The sequence below is a fragment of the Amblyraja radiata genome, chromosome 23, assembly GCF_010909765.2.
Source record: "Amblyraja radiata isolate CabotCenter1 chromosome 23, sAmbRad1.1.pri, whole genome shotgun sequence".
Taxonomy (NCBI): Eukaryota; Metazoa; Chordata; class Chondrichthyes; order Rajiformes; family Rajidae; genus Amblyraja; species Amblyraja radiata.
In genome coordinates, this window is record NC_045978.1 from 18,414,131 (window position 1) to 18,438,605 (window position 24,475).

At 42.0% G+C, this 24,475-nt stretch overlaps 1 protein-coding gene across 4 annotated transcripts in view; it reads right to left on the minus strand.

The window, feature by feature from the left end:
• Positions 1-15,508: 15,508 nt before the first annotated feature.
• The window catches only part of ncoa5 (nuclear receptor coactivator 5), a 50,295-nt gene continuing 41,328 nt past the window's right edge, over positions 15,509-24,475 (minus strand). For all 4 annotated transcript variants that reach the window (XM_033041639.1, XM_033041641.1, XM_033041640.1 and 1 more), the window contains 2 exons: positions 20,640-20,954; positions 15,509-19,504 (listed from right to left, as the gene is read on the minus strand). In XM_033041639.1, coding sequence (XP_032897530.1) covers positions 18,849-19,504; positions 20,640-20,954 — 971 coding nt within the window. In that variant the 3' untranslated portion in view covers positions 15,509-18,848. The remainder of the gene's footprint in view (positions 19,505-20,639; positions 20,955-24,475) is intronic.

The following is a 24,475-nucleotide window of genomic DNA, read 5'->3' on the forward strand; positions in this document are numbered from 1 at the left end:
TCAAATATGGTGCCCAGAATTGCTCACAATAATCCAAATGCAGCCTGACCAGCACTTATAGAGCCTCAGCATTACATCTCTGTTTTTGTATACAAGCCCTCTTGAAATCATGTTTGCTTTCTTTATTATGGATTCAATTTACAGATTAACTTTTTGGGAATCCTGCACTAGCACTCCCAAGTCCCTTTGCACCTCAGATTTCTGGATTCTCTCTCCATTTAGAAAATAATCTACAGCTTTATTCCTACTACCAAAATGCATGACTCCACAATTTGCTACACTATATTCCATCTGTCACTTCTCTGCCAACTCTCTCAACCTATCCAAGTCCTTCTGCAGAGTCCCTGTTTTCTCTACACTACCTGCCCCTCCACCTATTTTCACATCATCCACAAATTTGGCAACAAAGCCTTCAATCCCCTCATTCAAATCGTTAACATACAACGTGAAGAGCAGCAGCCCCAGCACCAAGCCCTGCGGAACTCTGCTAGTCACTGGCAGCCAAACAGAAAAGTCCCCTTTATTGCCACTCTTTGTCTTCTGCCATCCAGCCAACCTGAAAATTATTTGAGAATCACTACATACCCTAGATATTACCTTTACTTCATATCATTCATTCATTGGATGGGACTAAAGTAATTTATAGCATATAGTACTGAAACAAAAACTTCGGACCAATTCATCCTTGCTAACCAAGGTGCATATTTAAGATAATTCTATTTATGTTTGGCCCATCTATCTATCTATCTATTATATAAAACTCTCGCCCCATCCGTCCGGCTGGCGTCCGGATCCCTTCCTGCCTTTCGATTCGTTCCCGCCGTGCGATGTCACAATGCCCGATGCTCGCAGACGTCCAATCGGAATGGATCCATTTACATGTACGGCTTCCGGCCGCATTTCTTCCTTTGATTCCCTGCAACTCCGAAACCGGATGCAGAATCGCCGACGTCTTTTCCATTTCGGTAGAGATTACACTTTTCTTTCCAAGTATCCGCTCCTCATTACATTTCGTCGTGTTTAAGTACACGTTTTTAATCAAATCCTTCCCCCCCCCCCCCCAATATTTCAAAACTAAACTGGCTTCTCACCCACAGAAGCTTCACCAGCCCCTGCTGAATGTTCCATCGTGTGATGTCACAATGCCCAATGCTCACATATGTCCAATCGGAATGGATTCATTTACATATGCCTTTGCAGGAGCCCCAGCCAATGGTGAACGTTCCATCGTGTGATGTCACAATGCCCAATGCTCAAAGACATTGTTGCCATAGAGAGGGAGTACAGAGAAGGTTCACCAGACTGATTCCTGGGATGTCAGAACTTTCATATGAAGAAAGACTGGATAGACTCGCCTTGTACTCCCTAGATTTTAGAAGATTAAGGGGGTATCTTATAGAAACGTATAAAATTCTTAAGGGGTTGGACGGGCTAGATGCAGAAAGATTGTTCCGGATGTTGGGGAAGACCAGAACAAGGGGTCAAAGTTTAAGGATAAGGGGGAAAGCAGAATCGCCGACATCCTTTCCATTTCGGTAGAGATTTCACTTTTCTTTCAAAGTATCCACTCCTCATTACATTTCGTCGTGTTTAATTGCACGTTTTTAATCAAATCCTTCCCCCCCCCCCCCCCCCCCCCCCCAATATTTCAAAAATAAACTGGCTTCTCACCCACAGAAACATCACCAGCCCCAGCCCCAGCCCCTGCTGAATGTTCCATCGTGTGATGGCACAATGCCCGATGCTCACAGATGTCCAATCGGAATGGATTCATTTACATATGCCTTTGCAGGAGCACAAGCACTTGGTGAACGTTCCATTGTGTGATGTCACAATGCCCAATGCTCAAATACATTGTGGCCCTTGTGCCTAAAGGGATCAGGGGGTATGGAGAGAAGGCAGGTACAGGATACTGAGTTGGATGATCAGCCACAATCATATTGAATGGTGGTGCAGGCTCAAAGGGCCGAATGGCCTACTCCTGCACTTAATTTCAATGGTTCAATGTTTCCCTCTCCTCACCCCTCTCCCCCACCCCCCTTCCCTCTCTACCACCACCCCCTTACCCCTACCCCTGTCCCTCTTTCACCACTCCTCCTACCCCTCACTCCCCACTCATCCACTTCTATCCCCTTACCCCACGCCTCTCCCACCCCCACCCCTCTCTCTTCCCCTCCATTCCCCTCTCTCCCCACCCCTTCTCCTACCCCTCTGTCCCTCTTCCACCACTCCCCCGTCTCTCTTCCACCACTCCCGCAACCCCTCTACCCCTCCCTCCCTCCCCACTCTACCACTTCTCTCTCCATCTCCTCACCCCTCTCCCTCCCCTCTCTCCCCCACCCCCCTTCCCTCTCTACCCCACCCCTTCCCACTCCCCCCACCCCCTTCCGCCCTATCCCTCTTCCATCACTCCCCCTACCCCTCTCCTCCTCCCTCCCCACTCTTCCACTTCTCTCCCCCTTCCACTCCACTCTCCCTCCCCACTCTTTCCCCTCTCTCCCCCACCCCTCTCCCCCTCCCTCCCTCCTCCCCTACCTCCCCATCCTCCCCATCCCCCTCTCTCACCCCTACCCTGCTCTCCTTTCCCTCCCAAATCTGTCCCGTTTCCTCTCCCCTCCTTCCCCTCTTCACAAAACGCCGTTGGGGAAACAGACCCAACGGGTCTGCACTTGGTCTAGTTATTATATAAAATTCTCGTCCCATCCGTCCGACATCCGTCCGGCTGCCTTTCTGCCTTTCGATTCGTTCCCGCGGTGCGATGTCACAATGCCCGATGCTCGCAGACGTCCAATCGCGATGCCCGACGCTCGCGGACGTCCAATCGGAACGGATCCATTTACATGTACGGCTTCTGGCCGCATTTCTTCCTTTGATTCCCTGCAACTCCGAAACCAGACGCAGAATCGCCGACGTCTTTTCCATTTCGGTAGAGATTTCACTTTTCTTTCTAAGTATCCGCACCTCATTACATTTCGTAGTGTTTAAGAACACGTTTTTAATCAAATCCTTCCCCCCCCCCGGGGCTGGTGCAGCTTCTCACCCACAGAAGCTGCACCAGCCCCAGCCCCTGCTGAACGTTCCATCGTGTGATGTCACAATGCCCAATGTTCACATATGTCCAATCGGAATGGATTCATTTACATATGCCTATGCAGGAGCACCAGCCAATGGTGAACGTTCCATCGTGTGATGTCACAATGCCCAATGCTCAAAGACATCGTTGCCATAGAGGGAGTACAGAGAAGGTTCACCAGACTGATTCCTGGAATGTCAGGACTTTCATATGAAGAAAGACTGGATAGACTCGCCTTGTACTCGCTAGATTTTAGAAGATTAAGGGGGTATCTTATAGAAACGTATAGAATTCTTAAGGGGTTGGACGGGCTAGATGCAGAAAGATTGTTCCGGATGTTGGGGAAGACCAGAACAAGGGGTCAAAGTTTAAGGATAAGGGGGAAAGCTGAATCGCCGACACCTTTTCCATTTCGGTAGAGATTTCACTTTTCTTTCAAAGTATCCGCTCCTCATTACATTTCGTCGTGTTTAAGTGCATGTTTTTAATCAAATCCTTCTCACCCCCCCCCCCCCCCCCCCCCCCCCAATAATTAAAAAATAAACTGGCGTCTCTCACTTTTTCTCACAGAGAGTGGTGAGTCTGTGGAACCTGCCTCAGAGGGTGGTGGAGGCAGGTTCTCTGGATGCTTTCAAGAGAGAACTAGATAGGGCTCTTAATAGCAGAGTCAGGGGATATGGGGAGAAGGCAGGAACGGGGTACTGATTGGGGATGATCAGCCATGATCACATTGAATGGCGGTGCTGGCTCGTAGGTCCAAATGGCCGACTCCTGCACCTATTGTCTATTGTCACAGGCTCCACTATTCATCTGAAGCTTCTCTGTATCCCCCTCAATCAGGTTTCGCTAAGCTTTATATTATCAGTAAACTATCTCCCGATTCAAATCACTGAGAGAGATTGTGAACAGCCAGTCTCTTCAGAGCTGCAATTGTCACGAGCTCCCATTTAAACATAGAAAGTGTAGCACAAGAGCAGGGCGTTTAGCCGACGTCTGTGCCGAACATGATGTCAAAATAAACTGATCTCATCTGCCATCACATGATCAATATCCCTTCAATTCCTGCATATCTCCCACCCTCTGTGTAAAAAAGTCCTTACCTCGCACATCTCCTTTACACTTTGCCCCTATCATCTTAAAGCTATGCTCTCTAGCCTTAGACATTTCCACCCTGGGTAGAAGGTTCTGCCTGCCTTATCTATGCCTCTCATTATTGTATATAGTTCTGTCATGTCGCCCCTCAACCTCTGGCATTCGAGTGAAAATATTCCAAGTCTGTCTCACCTTTCCATATTGCTAATAGCCTCTTATCAAGGAAACATTCTGGTAATCCTCTTGGGCATCCTCTCCAAAGCCTCCACATCTTTCCTATACGGGATGACCATGACTGCATGAAATACTCCAAATACAGCCTATAGTCTTATAAAGTCTTATAAAGCCGCCCTCCTGAAACTTGACTATCATATTGCCCTGGCCACTAAAAGCAAGTGTACCATATGCCTTCCAAACCACTGTATCTACTTGTGTTGCACTTTCAGGGAGCTATGGACATTGACCCCAAGAACCCTCTGTACATTAATACTGTTAAGGGCGTGGCACTATCAAGTCTTTTCTGTTTCCACTGTCCTTTAACCAAACCTCAATCTACATCACATCCACGCGGTGCCTCAGGAAGGCCCTCAGCATCCATAAGGACTCATCACACCCCTGCCACGGTCTGTTTCAACTACTTCCCTCCGGCAGGCGTTACAAGGCCTTCTACGCCCGAACCTACAGACTCAGGAACAGTTTTATCCCAAGAGCTATAGCGGCTCTGAACCGGCCCTAATGAGTGCCCCCCCATCCCACCCCCTTTGGACAGTCTCCCTCAGATGGTCACGTCAATCAATTCAGCTTGTTTATTTATGTATTGTATTTATTTACCTTTCTTGTACATCAGTGGAGCTGCATACTAAATCTCGTTGCACTGACGTGCAATGACAATAAAAGATATATTATTATTATTATTATTATTATTATCAAATCCACTGTTTCTACCCACTTCGTCTATTCTGCTGGCTGCCACCACAAAAACATTAATCAACCATAATTTACCGTTTAAAATCTTGCACGACTGCCTACTCCTATTACTGTTTTTTAAGTTCTCTACTACCACCTCAGTAAAATATTCTAGTATTTTCACTATTGCTAATGCCAGACTAACTTGCCATTGTTCCATATTTCCTATATCCCTTTTTGATAATTAGGTTATATTCACTACATTCCATTCCAATCTTAAATTAAATTTAGGAACCACTTTAATTAAGACTGCACGATTTTTGGAAGTTGACAACCAGTTAATCCACTATGTTCACAGCCACCCATTCCAAAGCTTTGAAAACAGGTCATTGGGTGTTAAGCATTTAATCAGTATTCAGTCCCATTAATTTCTCCAATATTAATTTTTACTACTGTTAATATTTTTCAAGGATTTCTTTTGTGTCTTCTGCTGTTGCAGCATTAGACATATTAGTTCTGAAAGGATATAAACAAAATGGTTATTTGTTATGTTAGCTGAAGTAGGCCTCTAAAATAAGTGGGGCAATAAACAGATATACACAAAAAGCTAGAGTAACTCAGCAGGACAGGCAGCATCTCTGGATAGGCGACGTTTCAGGTTGAGACCCTTAATATTGTTCGGAACTTTGGGAAGTCATTAACAACCTCAAAACAGATGTGGCAAGAGTAATAAGATATCAAAAGTGATGGATTTCATCCATGTGCAAGAAAACATTCTCAACCACCATGACTCCAGTCAACATGCAAGGAAAGCAATGTTCAGTCAACATGCAAGGAAAGCAATGTTCAATCTAATTTTGAGAAATGCAACAGAAGAAGTGGATTGTGATTATCCATCACCTAATTGGAAGAGTTTATAACATTGACTCTGGAATGCACGAATTCTGTTACCATCAGTACATTTCTTTACATAATATCTATGATTATAGTACATGGTCTTTGTTGTAAATATAGCAGGTAAATAACATGGAAAGAGCAAGGATGAGGATAGTTGACTTCCAAAAGAAAAGCAAGAAGATAAAGTTCACAGACGTATGACAGCCAAAATTAAATATGGATAAGCATGAAACAATTCCCTTTGTACATAACAGCACAAAGCCAAAAATGTAAAAGGCAATGTTTTAAAAGGAAGCAGAGATATAATTGGTGATTATTTGGGTGGCAATGATAAAAACATGCAAATTACTTAGGCTGATAACTGAGTCATAGAATATTAAAGCAAAGATATCATAGTGCTAATTTACATATCAGTTAAGCCTCACGTGGAAAATGTACAGAGGAAAAGCATCACAGGAAATTTATCAGCTGCTTTAAAAAGGGAACAGATCAGGACTATAAGCTTTCAAAGCTAGAAAGTTTAGGACTGCCCTCCTGAGAGTGAAGGTTAAATGGTGAACTAATATACATTTCAAGTTGTCACTTTCATGGAGAAACCTACCCTTTGATTTTGAATCAATAAGCAGAGATTGTAAAAAGAACAGAAAATATCTGGATGAAATTCATCCTTCTTCCCCACCCATTTCATCCAGTTGGGGCGATCTGAAGCACTGTCTGAAATGAAGTAAATGTAGATTTAATAAAAATGTAATACTATAGATTTTAAAGGGGGTATAACAAAGATACATTTTATAGGATTATACACCAAAAGCAAACATCAGAAGAGAAAAAGGATTAGTGGTGGGGTAGAGGTTAGAAACTAGATACAACTAAGCCTACAGTGGTACATGCCACATTGCTAAAATGTGCACTAGGTTCTGTAATCCTGATTATTCCATTAGTAGTTGAATGGTCATAACTCAGGTTTAATAGTTTGAAATAAATTGCTATCGCCATGCAATCTTACACAGGATCTTTCTAAGTATGGATTGCCTCAGCACAGCATGGAAAGGAATAAATTCATGGCCTACCTCCAATCTGTTGACTTGTATTCCTGGTAAAGTAGAAATTACATATATTTATTTAGGAAAATAACAAAATTGTTGCAGTCGTTGACTCCAGTGTAAAAGAATATACGAGGAAAAAGAAATTACAATCTTCATTCTGTATCTTATAGTAGCTTCAAGTTACTGTATTTAATTACTCGAGCAAACAACACATTAAAGCTAATGCATATAATCAAACAAGCTGAATGGACTGTGATCATTGACAGAAATTACTTTCGTACTTCTTCCATTTGTTGAAAATTAAAATGCCTCAAACAGGCCCTATAACCTGCTCAAACTAATGACATATTCCTTCATCTTTGCTAATGGTTTAAATTAATGGAACAATCCCAAACTTTTGTTATTATGGTACATATTTAATAATGTATGCTGGTGCACCTAAACAGTTTGAAAGTATCCTCTGTTATGCGATCAACATCAAAATAATTTCAAATGTAATGTTTTCACAGATCATAGACTATTTACCCCAAAGGATTCATGCCAGCTCCTGAAGAATTGCTATTGATCCCATTCTCATGTAATCTATACTCTCACACATGCTCATCAACTTTCGATTCTTTGGCCACCCAAAACTAGGAGTAATTTATAGGGGGCAATTAACCTATCAACAGTACTTTGGGATACCAGGCACTCCTGCACAACAGTACAACTGATGACTCCAAAACATTCAACATCCTCTGGGTGAAAATATTTCCCCATCTCAGGCCCAAATAGCTGGCTTCTTATTTTAGTAGAATAATCCATGGTTTTAGACACCCAACTAGAGGAAACATCACTCTGGCATCTACCCTAGGAAGTCCCACATAAATGTTGTACATTCTAATGAGATCACTCTCATTATTCTAAACTCTAGAATATACAGTGCATTCAGAAAGTATTCAGACCCCTTCACTTTTTCCTCTTTTTGTTATGTTGCAGCCTTATTCTAAAATGGATTAAAAATTTTTTTTTATCATCAATCTACACACAATAGCCCATAATAAAACAGCAAAAACAGGTGTATAGAAATTTTTGCAAAGTAATCAAAAATAAATCTGAAATGTCACATTTACATAAGTGTTCAGACCCTTTACTCAGTACTTTGTTGAGGCACCTTTGGCAGCGATTGCAGCCTCAAGTCTTCTTGGGTATGAGGCTGCAAGCTCGGCACACCTGTATTTGGGCCATTTCTCCCATTCTTCTCTGCAGATCCCCTCAAGCTCTGTCAGGTTGGTTGGGGAGTGTCGATGCACAGCTATTTTCAGGGCCCTCTAGAGATGTTCGATCGGGTTCAAGTCCGGGCTCTGGCTGGGCCACTCAAGGACATTCACAGACTTGTCACAAAGCCACTCCTGCGTTGTCTTGGCTGTGTGCTTAGGGTCGTTGTCCTGTTAGAAGGTGAACCTCCGCCCCAGTCTGAGGCCCTGAAAGCTCGGGAGCAGGTTTTCATCAAGGATCTCTCCGTACTTTGCTCCGTTCATCTTTCCCTCGATCCTGACTAGTCTCTCAGTTCCTGCACTGAAAAACATTCACACAGCATGATGCTGTCACCATCATGCTTCATCATAGGTATGGTATTGACCAGGTGATGAGCGGTGCCTGGTTTCCTCCAGATGTGATGCATGGCATTCAGGCCAAAGAGTTCAATCTTGGTTTCATCAGACCAGAGAATATTGTGTCTCATGGTCTGAAAGCTATTTAGTTGTCTTTTGGCAAACTCCAAGTGGGCTGTCATGTGTCTTTTACTGAGGAGTGGCTTCTGTCTGGCCGCTCTACCATAAAGGTCTGATTGGTGGAGTGCTGCAGATATAGTTGTCCTTCTTGGAAGGTTCCCCCACCTCCACAGAGGAACTCTGGAGCTCTGTTAGAGTGACCATCGGGTTCTTGGTTACCTCCCTGACCAAGGCTCTTCTCCCTCAATTGCTCAGTTTGGTTGGGCTGCCAGCTCTATGAAGAGTCCTGGTGGCTCCAAAGTTCTTCCATTTAAGAATGACGGAGGCCACTGTGCTCTTCAGGACCTGCAATGTTTTATACCCTTCCCCAGATCTGTGTCTCGACACAATCCTGTCTCTGAGGTTTACGGACAATTCCTTCATCTTCATGGCTTGGTTTTTGATCTGACATGCACTGTCAACTGTGGGACCTTATATAGACAGGTGTGCACCTTTCCAAATCACGTCCAATCAATTTAATTTATCACTGGTGCACTCAATAGACAATAGGTGCAGGAGCAGGCCCTTCGAGCCAGCACCATCATTCAATGTGATCATGGCTGATCATCCCCAATCAGTACCCCGTTCCTGCCCTCTCCCCATATCCCCTGACTCAGCTATCTTTAAGAGCCCTATCTAGCTCACTCTTGAAGGTATCCAGAGAACCGGCCTCCACCGCCCTCTGAGGCAGAGAATACCACAGACACATAACACTCTGAGAAAAAGTGTTTCCTCGTCTCCGTCCGAAATGGCTTATTCCTTATTCTTAAACTGTGGCTCCTGGTTCTGGACTCCCCCAACATCGGGAACATGTTTCCTGCCTCTTGCGTGTCCAAACCCTTTATAATCTTATATGTTTCAATAAGATTCCCTCTCATCCTTCTAAATTCCAGAGTATACAAGCCCAGCCGCTCCATTCTCTCAGCATATGACAGTCCCCCCCATCCCAGCAATTAACCTTGTTAACCTCCGCTGCACTCCCTCAATAGAAAGAATGTCCTTCCTCAAATTAGGAGACCAAATCTGCACACAATACTCCAGGTGTGGTCTCACTCAAGCCCTGTACAACTGCAGAAGGACCTCTTTGCTCCTATACTCAACTCCTCTTTTATGAAGGCCAACATGCCATTCGCTTTCTTCACTGCCTGCTGTACCTGCATGCTTACTTTCATTGACTGATGAACAAGGACCCCCAGATCCCGTTGTACTTCCCATTTTCCCAACTTGACATCATTTAGATTATAATCTGCCTTCCTGTTTTTGCTACCAAAGTGGATAACCTCACATTTATGCACGTTAAACTGCATCTGCCCACTCACCCAACCTGTCCAAGTCACCCTACATTCTCTTAGCATCCTCCTCACAGTTCACACTGCCACCCAGCTTTGAGTCATCTGCAAATTTGCTAATGTTACTTTGAATCCCTTCATCTAAATCATTGATGTATATTGTAAATAGCTGCGGTTCCAGCACCGAGCCTTGCGGTACCCCACCAGTCACTGCCTGTCATTCTGAAAGGGACCCGTTAATCCCTACTCGGTTTCCTGTCTGCCAACCAATTTTCTATCCATGTCAGCACTGTACCCTAAATTTGCCCACTAATCTCCTATGTGTGACCTTATCAAATGCTTTCTGAAAGTCCAGGTACACTACATCCACTGGCTCTCCCTTATCCATTTTCCTAGTTACATCCTCAAAAAATCCCAGAAGTTAGTCAAGCATGAAACCCTTCGTAAATCCATGCTCAAATCAAGTTGTAGAAACATCTCAAGGATAATCAATGGAAACAGGATGAACCTAAGTTCAATTTTGAGTGTCATAGCAAAGGGTCTGAATACTTATGTAAATGTGATCTTTCAGTTATTTCTTTTTAATTACCTTGCAAAAATGTCTAAACACCTGTTTTCACTTCTTCATTCTGGGGTATTGTGTGTAGATTGATGATTTAAAAAAAAAAGAATTAAATCCTTTATAAAATAAGGTTGTAACGTAACAAAATGTGGAAAAAGTGAAGGGGTCTGGATACTTTCTGAATGCACTGCAGGCACCATTTATAGGGGCCAATTAACCTATCATCAGTACTTCTGGATACCAGGCACCACCTGCTGCACCACAGTACCACTTTCATTGTGAAGTCAAAGCAATTTTCAGAATTAAATGGAGGTTGTGCTAACGTGACATTCCTACAATCTGATTTTTCTTTCTTTAAGCCTCAGTGGTGAAAACAGTTGATGAATACATTTTAAAAAGTGTAACTCATTTGGTCAGGCAGCATCTCTGGAGAACGTGGATATGTGATGTTTTTGTTCAGGACCCTTGGAATATAAAGAATATTTAAGAAGGAACTGCAGATGCTGGAAAATTGAAGGTAAACAAAAATGCTGGAGAATCTCAGCGGGTGAGGCAGCTCCTAGTTTTGTGAATAATTGGTTCCATCAATATTAATCTTAACTATGTGCTACAATAATTTTTTTATAGCACTTTTTTTTTTTTAAATCCTATAAAAGTAACGAATGGTTTCAGCCATGAACCTTAATAAGCTCTGCACTGAATGATTTATCATTCAAAAGATTAAGATTTAAAATTGGAAAAATGCACAGGGCAGCACAGTGGAGAGTGGGCCCACAGCGGGCAGCACAGCTTGGAATGCCTCAGCTTCATAGTGCCAGACCCAGGTTCAGTTGTGATCTTTGATAATGCTTGTGTGTAATTAGCACATTCTCCCAGTCACTGTGGATTTCCTTTAGGGTCTCTGGTTTCCAACCACATCCAAGAAAGGCAGTTTGCTATCTTAAATGGCTATTGTAAATTGCCTATATCCTGTAGGTGTTGTGGTAATTGCCTGAAGGTGTGTGTTAGAGCCTGAGGAAATTAATGGTAATGTGGGGGGAATAAATCTAGGGATTAATGTAAGATTAGAGTAAATGAGTGATTGAACCTCTGCACTATGGGCTGAATGGCTTGTTTCTGTGCCGTATCAAATCAGCTCTCTAAATACCTAATTTGAGAGAAATTGGGCTGTTGAAGGGCATAGTGGCGCAGTGGTAAAATTGCTGCCTTGCAGTGCCAAAAGCCTGGGTTTGATCCAGACCATGGGTTGTTCTGTCTGTACGCAATTTGTACATTATCCCTGTGATGATGTGGTTTTCTCTAGGTGCTATGATATCCTTGATATCCTCCCACATTCCAAAGAAGTTAATTAGCTTCTGTAAATTGTCCCTACTGTGTGGGATAGAAATAGTGTACGGGTGATCATTGGTCAGCGTGGACTCTCAATGGGCTGAAGGACCTGTTTCCACACTGTATTTCGCAACTAAACTAAAGTGACGTGTTGTGATGTCTTTCTATATTGCACTATTATAGGACCAACATGGAAAAATGCAACATTGCATTTAAATCTGCACCGCATGACATTTAATGAACATTTTTTTTAAAAAACGCTTTTTTCCTGTGTTGAAAATATTTTTAATGCAACGTGTTGTTTTACTACAATTGGTTATTTTTTAGTATTATTAGTGCCAAATCAAAATAACATTATTAATCTAATTCATTACTGCTATGGCCAGTCCCTTCACACCTACATCTGAGACCTCACATGCCCTTCAACTTTTTATTAGCTTTCAATTTCCAGGCCCCCATTCCCTCATCTTTACCATGGACGTCCAATCCCTTTGCACCTCCATCACACTCCAGGAATGTCTCAGAGCCTCTGGTTCTTCCTTGAACAGAGACCCAATCAGTTTCCTTCTAACACTCATCCATGTCAGAACTTGTTCTCCCCCTCAACAATTTATTTGACTCCTTACCTTCATTGTTAAAGGTGTAGCCATGGGCACTTGCATGGGCCCCAGCTGTCCTTTTGTTGGTTACGTCAAACAATCCTTGTTCCAAACGTACACTGCACCACCCCCCGACTCTTTCTCCGCTACATCGACGACTGCACCAGGGCTGCCTCCTGCACCCGTGCAGAATTTGTTTATTTCATTACCTTTACCATTAACTTCCACCCTGCCTTCAAATGACTTGGACTATCTCTGACACCTCTCCTTTATTCATCGCTGCCTCCATCACAGGGTACATACTATTGATATCCACTACAAACCCAGACTCCCACCCTGCATTTTACAAAGACAATATCTCCAACTCTCAACTTCTGTCGTGATGTCAGCTGCTCAAAGGGCCTGTCCATACTAGGACATCCGAGATGTCCTTTCTTTAGTAAATGTCATTTCCCTCCTGAGGTCATAGGTGAATCTCTCTCATCACCATTGCGTCCTGCTCTTGCTCACCCTTCCCCCAAACAGAACAAGGATAGAGTTCCCTCCGTCTTCATCTTTGACCCCACCAGCATCTGTATGTATCCAAGATTATTCTCCAACAATTCCACCAACTTCAATGTGATCTTACCATGTCACATTTTTCTATCCCCACCCCTTTCCACCTTCTGCAGACTGCTCCCCCTGCAATTACCTAGTTCACTCATCCCATCCCACATAAACCACCCTCACCCGGGTACATTCCCCTGCAACCACAGGAGATGCAACACTTGTTCCTACACCCCCTCTTACATCCATCCAGGGACCCCAGTGATCCTTCCAGGTGAGACAGGGGCTCATGTGCATCTCCTCCAACTTCATTTACTGCATCCAGTGTTCCTGACATGGCCTACTTTACATCAACGAGCCCAAGCAGAGTGTTTCTCCAAACACTTGCGCTCTGACAGCCAAAACCTACTGAGTCTCTTGATGACAAACCATTTTAACTCCCCTTCCCATGTGGACCATTCTATTCTGGACCTCACCCATTGTCAAGAGTGAGGCAACACACAAACAAATAGCTTCCTGTCGGGTCGCAGCCAGAGAGTCAGAGTGGGCCATCACACATCCACGGCCCTCAGCCTCAGTACCGGCTCTCCACAGGGCTGCGTGCTGAGCCCCCTGCTCTACACCATCTACACACATGACTGCATCCCCGCCCACCACAGCAACACCATTGTTAAATTTGCGGATGACACTACGGTGGTGGGACTCATCTCCGGGGGGGACGAGTACGCCTACCGGGATGAGGTGGAGCAGCTGACAGTGTGGTGTGGAGAAAATAACCTGCTCCTTAACACCTTAAAGACCAAGGAGATAATAATAGACTTCAGGAAGAATAAAACAGACATGGTACCATTAATTATCGGAGGGGACTGTGTGGAGAGGGTGGCGGATTTCCGCTTCCTGGGAATCCATATTGAGGAGGACCTGACGTGGAGCGTGAACACCTCTGCGCTGCTGAAAAAGGTCCAGCAGAGACTGCACTTCCTGAGGGTGCTCAGGAAGAATAACATCACTCAGAGACTGCTGCTGTCCTTTTATCGGTGCTCCATTGAGAGCCTCCTAACATACTGTGTATGCGTATGGTACACCAGCTGCACAGCGGCTCAGAGGAAAGCGCTCCAGAGGGCCATTGACAACGCCCAGAGGATTGTCGGATGCCCTCTCCTTACCTTGGAGGACTTACACAGTTCCCGCTGCATCAAAAAATCCCAGAGTATTATAAAGGACATTTCCCACCCCGGACACTCCCTGTTTGAACTGTTACCGTCAGGCAGACGGTACAGATCTACAAGGACAAGGACAAACAGACTTAAAAACAGTTTTTACCCCACTGCTATAAAGGCACTAAATGTAGCCGCCAAGGAACGCAGGGGCGATACATACATACATGAAATCGACAGAAGGATGTAGGGCTGGGTGTTTATGCGTGCTATTTTTATGATATTTATTTTAGTTGTTTATCTTTTTAAATATTTTACTTTGTATGTATCGTTAGCTTTAGAAATGTTTGAATGGTGCACTGACTGGCTGACATTTTACAATTTCGTTGTACATGGTTCATGTTACAATGACAATAAAGAAACTATTCTATTCTATTCTATATTCTACAGCACCTCATATTCTGCTTGGGCAGCTTATAACTCAATGGTATGGACATTTCATTCTCCGATTTTAGGCAACACCCACCCACCCCATATTACCGTGCCTCACCTGGAGTCATTTCTCCCCTTCCACCTAAGTTTCTATTTATTTTCTAATCTCATATTTTTGGTCCTTTCATCTCTGGTTTTTGGCTAACATTCTGCATATCAACCCAACCCCATCCTCACCTATGTCCACATATTACTTGCCAGGATAGACACAAATTGCTAGAGTAACTCAACGGGACAGGCAGCATCTCTGGAAAGAAGGAATGGGTGACGATTAGGGTCGAGACTCTTCAGTCTGAAGGGTCTCGACCAGAAACGTCACCCATTCCATCTCTCCAGAGATGCTACCTGTCCCGCTGAGTCACTCCAACTTTGTGTCTATCTTCGGTTTAAACCAGCATCTGCAGTTCCTTACATATTACTTGCCATGCTTTATCCTGCCCTCCCTCTCCACTTCCCCCACCACGATCAGTCCGGAGGGTCCCAACCCAAAACGTCATCTTATCCATTTTTTCCGAGCTGCCTGACCCACTGAGTTGCTCCAGCAGTCTTTGTTTTGTAAACCAGTATTGTTTCTCCTTTTCCCATAATTTTCTAAAATGAAGGTATTTCTTTCACCACATGGGAGTGCAGTTCAATGATATAAAAGCATCCACTGCCATGTACAGTATCAACATTTACAGTTCACTAAAGCAACACTCAAGCACAGCAGCTCTGTTGTGGCATGGCCCTAACTCTGAACTGACTGTGAAAATGAAAAACACAACACCACTTAACAATGAAAGGCTATTCAGCCTGTATTTATTACAAATAAGAGTCCATTCAAACAGGCATGGATTTTTTTCCTAGTCTTGTCTATAGGCTTTCAAACTAATATACATAATGCAATTTTGCTGCACCCCATTTTGGTTTTCATTTTGTCAACATAACTGCACTGGCTCACGGTTTATATCAGTTTATCAGCAGCTGCACAAGATTACCAGTTCACAAATCCTCAAAATTGACAAGCGAACCAACTTAACTGTAGTCGAGCCGATACTGCAGTAGCCACTCATAGGATTGGAGCTTCAGTGGACAGATGGGATTAGTTAATCAAGGAGGAACATTAAGTACTGCGCATCAAATCTTGTCTTAAAAAACACTTCAGGCTATCCATCAAAGTATTATTAAATAAATCTAAACCAACACTAGATAAGTAATCCCCTGAGCTAGCATAAAGAGCTTGACACTTAACATCAAAATAAGGATGCTCTATGAATCTTTGCCCCTTGTATACCATGTATTGTTTCATTACCCCATTTATGGTTGTTCTTACATCCTCAAGTGGAGCACCAGGTTGAAAAGCCAACTTGGGGCGCGGGAGCAATTCTGAACACACCAATACAGTTTGTGGTAGAAGGGCTTCTAGAGCTCCCAACACCTCCTTCGATATGTATATTAAATCAGTTCCCTGGGTGTACCCCATCTCATTATCTCCCAAATGAATGAGCAGGTACTTTGGGGGCTGGTTTTGACCCAGGTGATGGATAAGGAGGCCACGGAGCTGGCACCATCGCAGGTCAGGTGTGCTCAGCCAATGAACTGAAAAACCATGCTTATCAAGGCCAAGATTGGTCCCATACGGTTTGGTGGCTGCTCTGTCACGTGCCTGGCTGATGATCACATGTCCTGCTATCCACACTGTATTCTGGGTGTCTGAAACATAAATAATACCATTGAGCCAGAAGGGAAAATAGATCTGTTGGTTAACTGCTTAATCAGACTAGGGATAAAAACGTTTGAGTACAATTATATCCTTGGTCATTACTTGCAGTAGATCAGTGTACTTGATAGGCTTTTAGGAATGTACATGATCAAGAATAATCTCCAATTTGGTTGGAAATCAATAATTTTTAGATTGTCAGAGGGCATAAATAGGAGTGCCATGTAGTTTTGCCTCTCTGCCTCAAACAATGCAGCTGCCTCCGTACACTTTGTTTAATCTCCAAGCAATTACAAAACAAAGTTGACATTACTGTTTGTGCCATCCCAATCCTATATCAACACATCATGCCCCTCACCCAATCTTACTTAAAAGAATTAAATGCAGGCTGTGCCCTCTGCTACTTTACCAAATCTTCAAGTTTACAACAATTTCCTATAATTATGAATTTTTCAATCTTTACCCAACCAAAATGAACATATGAATTATGCTAAACTGACACATTTGTACTAAATTCCCCATATAGCAGATATTTCTTATTTTAGAATTGATATACATCAAGATCAAAGATAGAAATAACAAGGCATAAAATACACTATATTACAGAACCTATTTTCTGTATCAATACAAATAAATCAAAAAAATACACCACTCTTGCACCAATCCCCAAATTCATAATTTCCAATTTTCTATGTGCCACATTAGGTTCTGCTGAAATCCAATTCTGGAATATCCATTTGAAAAATTAATATGGCAGCAGCTGCCTTCTACTTAAATAGAGTAATATAAGATACCTTCTTTGTTCAATAAAGGCATGCAACTGGATAGAAACTAAAAACAGCAATGACCAATAAGTGCAAGAACATCCGGTGACAAAAACATCTGGTTATTACTATATAAAAACTGATAAACCATCGTGTCATTTTTGATCATCCTGATTTTCACAGTGCATGAGATAATACATTCTGTCTTCAGAAAAATGATTGGGCCTACATCTGTGATCCTCTGCGCTATGAACCCATTGCTTTTGGCCAACTTCCATAGGGTTACAAATGTACTGTACAAACTATAACTTGTTAGGGAAAAGATTCCATTGAATCCAACTAATCTGAAATTATATCCCATGGTGGACCATTACACCATAGTTTTTAAACTAGCCTTAGACTTAAAATCAGAACATCACTTCCAATATGTGTTGAATCTTAATCTACAACTTTTTGAACATTTACATTAAGTACAGGTCAAAAAGGCTTCTTTGATATTTAAGGACATTCCAAATTAATCATGCACTATTTTTCCTTTAATTTTCAGATTCCATCTAGCCCTCGCGCAAAGTTTCAGTGTTGTCTTCAGGCATATTATTCTCAACATATCGAGACCCATTCCCTGAAAACTCATCTTTTCAATTTTCATGACCATTTTTCAACTTCACCATTTCAGCAATATTTTCAAAAAAATCCCTAGTTCATCAATACTATATTTTTTGCTGCTCAAGATGTAACTCCTCTACAACCTTCCTTGTTTATATCTCAATGTAAAAAATATTTGTATTTAAAATGGAATGTGTTAACAATATATCATTATCCATCTGTCCAGTTTGGACTCTCTCCTGACCATCCAAAATGTGTATATATACGCAGATATACACATACACAATAAAAAAGGGGGAAAATGGAAGATAAACCTTTATTCTTTACAAACCAGATGAAAGTAATGACTCAAACATTGAACTGCTAAGAAATATACAGCAGCTACCATTCCACAACTGTAAATGGCTCTGGCTACAAATGAAGCACAAAAACAATTGCTCAAAACTGCAGAGTGAACAAGGGAAAGGGATCACAAATGCAACAGAAAATCATAAAAAACGTACAGAAGTTCATTTTACAGAACCATAATGACAGTGACACAACCTGTCTGATCTAATTATTTTTAAAAAAAGTGGCAAAACATTAAAATATAAAAAAACTCTAGTAAGGTCTGCTATCCTGGGTTTTAGTTACATTTTTTAGAAATATCCATTTAAAAACATTGGATTCAGACTGCAGCATTATGCTTTAATACAGAATCATCTGGTTAACATTTCAATTTTTTAGAATTTAAAAGATGAAAGTCAACATGAACCAAGTGAATGCAATTAAGGCCTTGTTCATTAACAAATGTGTTTTTTTATTATATGCAGTTAGAAGTTAAATTGAGTGCCGTGGTAAAAAAAAATCATTACCTGGCTACCATAAAATCATAATGGATTTTTTTAAATAACATCCAAGCCCAGCAAAAACAAGAATTTAATGAAGCACTCTCTTGATTTTATACATTTGTTTATGAAACCTTAACAGGTAGCCTTGAAGGGATTCAAAGGATTTGCTGACTGCTCTTCCATAAAGAGAAAACTACCCACCCCACAGGCTCAGTAGTGACGTTGGTAAGTCGCCATAGAAGCCTGATTCATTGGAGGTCCAGGACGTGGTACCTGGACAGAGGCTTGGTTTACGAGGTGGGAAAGAGATGGACCACTCTGAATAAGGGTATCCAATGCTTTCTGCACACTAGGGTTATCAAAGTTTATACCTGTTGCAACACCAGATCTCTGGGCTTGAGACAAAACAATTGACTGGTTGGGGATTGGACCTCGAGGTTGCTGCTGGCCATAGAGACCTGGGGTTTGTGGCAGAGGTGAGCGAATTGCAGTGGCTCTCGGTGCAACTGCTTGACTCATTAAAGATGGAAGTTGTGAATTAGGACCCGTCATGCGCAGCTGAGCTTGAGATAGATATGAGGAATTACTGAGGCCAAGCTGGCCAGCACGATTTTGAGGTTGGGTGCTTAATGTACTTCCATATGTTGGGCCCTGTGCTCCTGCAGTATTAGTATTGGTGCCAGATGCTCCACTGTTGAAGAGGCTTAGGATCTTGGCTTGTAGCTCTTGCTGTTGTGTTGCTTGTACATCCTGTAGACCTCCCTTCAAAGTCTGAGTATTTGGCAGAGACTGTTGTGCACCAAGTGGATTCATTCCTGAAGAACCCATGATTGGTCTTGTCATGGGAGCTGGATTGAGAACAGGTCCTGTCAAGAGAAATAGTACAAAAACATATCCTTTTTAATATATTTATTTTAATTTGCAACAACATCAAAGGATCATTATTATTAGGTATTACTTTTACTATTTGAAGACCAGAGTAAGCAATTAATTTAATCTGAGAATTAACGATTAAAGTAGGCAAGAGACAATTGTATTGTGGTCTAATTGGAAGTAAATGATTAATATCAGACAAAATCTATGCTAGGGACCCTTATTATATATATTCAAGGATTCAAACATATGGAATACATCATAGATTCAAAGAATATTGCCACAGCTTCAAGGATAGATTCCATAAATGACAGTCAATGGGATTGAGATTCTGAGAGACAGAGAGACAAGTTGATTTTAGGATTCTGACTGAAAGGAATACATAAATAGAAAAGCATTCAACTTATGGGGGAGTTTAGGACAGATGAACATAATGCAAAAAGCAGAGCCAAGCTATTCGGGAAAGTAAAAAGGAAAACACCACAAAATGTTGACAGAACAGCGGAACATTCTCACAAAGCAACTTGAATGAATAACTTTTAATTTCCCAAACACTTTCCTTCATTAAAGCATATAATTTCGCAATTCAATGCAAAACCCCGTTCCAAATATAAACATTTTATTCATTCACTGGACGCAGACTCTATTTGAAATGCCACCACAAATACCCGTACGAAACATGGACAATTAAGTATCTGCGGTGTTCTTACCCATAATGGAGTACATCCCAAATCGGAAATAGCCTGACGCTCCAGTTAGATTACCAAACAAAGAACTGGTAGAAAGTAATCACTGTACTTTCAAAATGTCAAATAATCCAATCACCAGCAGGCTTACAAGGGTCAAACAAAATCACACAATCACAATCATACTTTATTAGCCAAGTATGTTTTGCAACATAAGAGGAATTTCATTTGCCAAGTCAGTCATATAAATAAAAATCAACGGAACCAACAAAACACATTTTAACATAGACATCCATCACAGTGACTACTCCACATTCCTCACTGTGATGGAAGGCGAAAAAAAGTTCAATCTCTTCCTCGTATGTTGCAAAACACACTTGGCTAATAAAATGACAACACCGAAAAATTCATAGAATTTGCATATACAGGTTTTTCATGTTACCATGCAAGGAGTCTCCTCCCCGAAGAAATCGTTCCTTTTTCACTCTCAGATATTCGATGATTTTATCAATTTCCTCTGTGGTAAGGTATCTTCCATCTGCAAGTAGGTTCAATAATGGCTGGATGTTGGGGGGATTCACTCGTTCTTCGAGACCTCCTTGAGTAGGTTCCCGTTCCCGCATTGTTATCTCATCTGCCATTTTTGCTGCCTTTCTTGCAATCTCCTCGCGCTCCTTCTCTCGCATTTCTGTCTTGTACCTTTCATAATTACGTGCAACCAAGATCATAGCGTCAGCCATTGGCATGTTACGATGTTCTGGATAGTAAAAGTGCAAAACATATTGGATTTATCCTTGATTCTCTAGCTAGATTAACCAAAATTGAAACTTTAAACAAAATTAAAACTTCTATTTTATCAATCTATCCTTACATTAGTGCTCAAGTCTCTATGCGGCAGAGTATTAAATATTCTTTAATTTTAAGAAATTAAAGGCATAAAATTATTCCGATCAGACAGCAGCTGCGAAGGGAAGCGCTTCTGTAGCATCATATTGATTATTCAATCAGACCCAAAATGGTTGTCTCCCCAAATGTTAATTATTTCCCTCTATCCACAGAATCTGGAGATACCAGCAGTTCAGGCAGGATTTGGGGATTTTATTTCAGATTTTTTTATTTTTTTTTGCATTTCATTGAAAGTGTGCCTCAAGAATTCCAAATTGCATTTGTATGTGATAAATGAGTCAAAGACCTTCCACATAAAGTAGTTGCAATTATCCATACATTTCTGAAACATGTATCTTCCACTTTCCTCATTGCAATTAACAGTTCGTTATCACTAAATCTGGATGAGAATAATTTTCTTTTAAGTTTCAGTCTTCAATGTTTTTGCTGAAGACCCGTCAAAAATCTACACATGCTAGAGATGTGAAATAAAAAATAGGAGATGCTGGATGCACTCAGATCAGGCTATGCTGGCAAAAGATAAATAGTTATAGTATTTCAAGGGTCAAAGACCCTTTCTCAGAACCGCAAAAGAGAGAAAACAAAATTTCTTGCAGTGTGAAAAAATGAATGGAAAGGTCAATGGGAGTAGATTAAAAAATATGATAATCTGCCACCCTTGAGAGTTTAGTAGTGCCAATTAGCAGATTTTGTAAATGATTGGATGTTATTTCTATTAATACACAAATTTTCCAATTATATATTTATGTTACAGAGTATTTTTTTCAGTGCAAAAAAATAAGACAAGATGCCAACTCGGGCCTCAAGCCAACCCATATTCCTGACCCCAACCCATTGCAATTCTGCCTATATTCAAGACCCCAGTCACAAACTTGGCTTGCTCTTTAGACCAATATACCTTCAGAAGTGAAGCAGATGCTGGACCATTTAATTCCTGAACAAGAGGATGCTAGATTATCAAAATTTTACGTAAATATAACCATATAACAATTACAGCACGGAAACAGGCCATCTCGACCCTTCTAGTCCGTGCCGAACACGTATTCTCCCCTAGTCCCATATACCTGCGCTCAGACCATAACCCTCCATTCCTTTCCCGTCCATATAACTATCCAATTTATTTTTAAATGATAAAAACGAACCTCCACCACCTTCCCTGGAAGCTCATTCCACACAGCCACCACTCTCTGAGTAAAGAAGTTCCCCCTCATGTTACCCCTAAACTTCTGTCCCCTAATTCTCAAGTCATGTCCCCTTGTTTGAATCTTCCCTACTCAGTGGGAAAAGCTTATCCACGTCAACTCTGTCTATCCCTCTCATCATTTTAAAGACCTCTATCAAGTCCCCCCTTAACCTTCTGCGCTCCAAAGAATAAACCCTAACTTGTTCAACCTTTCTCTGTAACTTAGTTGCTGAAACCCAGGCAACATTCTAGTAAATCTCCACTGTACTCTTTCTATTTTGTTGACGTCCTTCCTATAATTAGGCGACCAAAATTGTACACCATATTCCAGAATTAGCCTCACCAATGCCTTGTACAATTTTAACATTACATCCCAACTTCTATTACCCAAGCAGTCGTTCCAGGTGCGACAAAGGTTCACCTGTATCTCCTCCAACCTCATCTACTGCATCCGCTGCTCTAGATGTCAGCTGATTTACATCGGGGAGACCAAGCGTAAATTGGGCGATCGTTTCGCCGAACACCTCCGCTCAGTCCGCAATAACCTACCTGAACTCCCGGTGGCTCAGCACTTCAACTCCCCCTCCCATTCCCAATCCGACCTCTTTGTCCTGGGTCTCCTCCATTGCCAGAATGAGCAACAGCAGAAATTGGAGGAACAGCACCTCATATTCCGTCTGGGGACCTTGCGTCCGTATGGCATTAACATTGAATTCTCCCAATTTTGCTAGCCCTTGCTGTCCCCTCCCCTTCCTTAATCCTCTAGCTGTCTCCTCCCACCCTCCCATCCGCCCGCCCTCGGGCTCCTCCCCCTCCTCCCCTTTTCCTTCTTTCTCCCACCCCCCATCAGTCTGAAGAAGGGTTTCGGCCCGAAACGTCGCCTATTGCTGCACCCGCTGAGTTTCCCCAGCAATTTTGTGTACCTTCTATACTCAATGCTCTGATTTATAAAGGCCAGCACACCAAAAGCTTTCTTTACCACCCTATCTACATGAGATTCCACTTTCAGGGAACTGTGTACAGTTATTCCCAGATCCCTCTGTTCACCTGCATTCTTCAATTCCCTACCATTTACCATGTACGTCCTATTTTGATTTGTCCTGCCAAGATGTAGCACCTCACACTTATCAGCATTAAACTCCATCTGCCATCTTTCAGTCCACTCTTCCAACTGGCATAAATCTCTCTGTAGACTTTGAAAATCTACTTCATTATCCACAACCCCACCTATCTTAGTATCATCTGCATACTTACTAATCCAATTTACCACACCATCATCCAGATCATTGATGTACATGACAAACAACAGTGGACCCAACACAGATCCCTGTGGCACCCCACTAGTCACTGGCCTCCAACCTGACAAACAACCATCCACCATTACTCTCTGGCATCTCCCATTCAGCCACTGTTGAATCCATCTTGCTACTTCACCATTAATACCCAACCATTGAACCTTCTTAACCAACCTTCCATGAGGAACCTTGTCAAAGGCCTTACTGAAGTCCATATATACAACATCCACTGCTTTACCCTCATCAATTTCCCGAGTAACCTCTTCAAAAAATTCAAGAAGATTAGTCAAACATGACCTTCCAGGCACAAATCCATGTTGACTGTTCCTAATCAGACCCTGTTTATCCAGATGCTTATATATATTATCTCTAAGTATTCTTTCCATTAATTTGCCCACCACTGACGTCAAACTAACAGGTCTATAATTGCTAGGTTTACTCTTAGACCCCTTTTTAAACAATGGAACAACATGCGCAGTACGCCAATCCTCCGGCACTATTCCCGTTTCTAATGACATTTGAAATATTTCTGTCATAGCCCCTGCTATTTCTACACTAACTTCCCTCAATGTCCTAGGGAATATCCTGTCCGGACCTGGAGACTTATCCACATTTATATTTTGTCAAAAGTGTCAGTACTTCCTCTTCTTTGAATCTCATAGTTTCCATGGCTACTCTACTTGTTTCCCTTACCTCACATAATTCAATATCCTTCTCCTTGGTGAATACCGAAGAAAATAAATTGTTCAATATCTCCCCCATCTCTTTTGGCTCTGCAGATAGCTGTCCACTCTGACTCTCTAATGGACCAATTTTATCCCTCGTTATCCTTTTGCTATTAATATAGCTGTAGAAACCCTTTGGGTTTACTTTCACCTTACTTGCCAAAGCAAC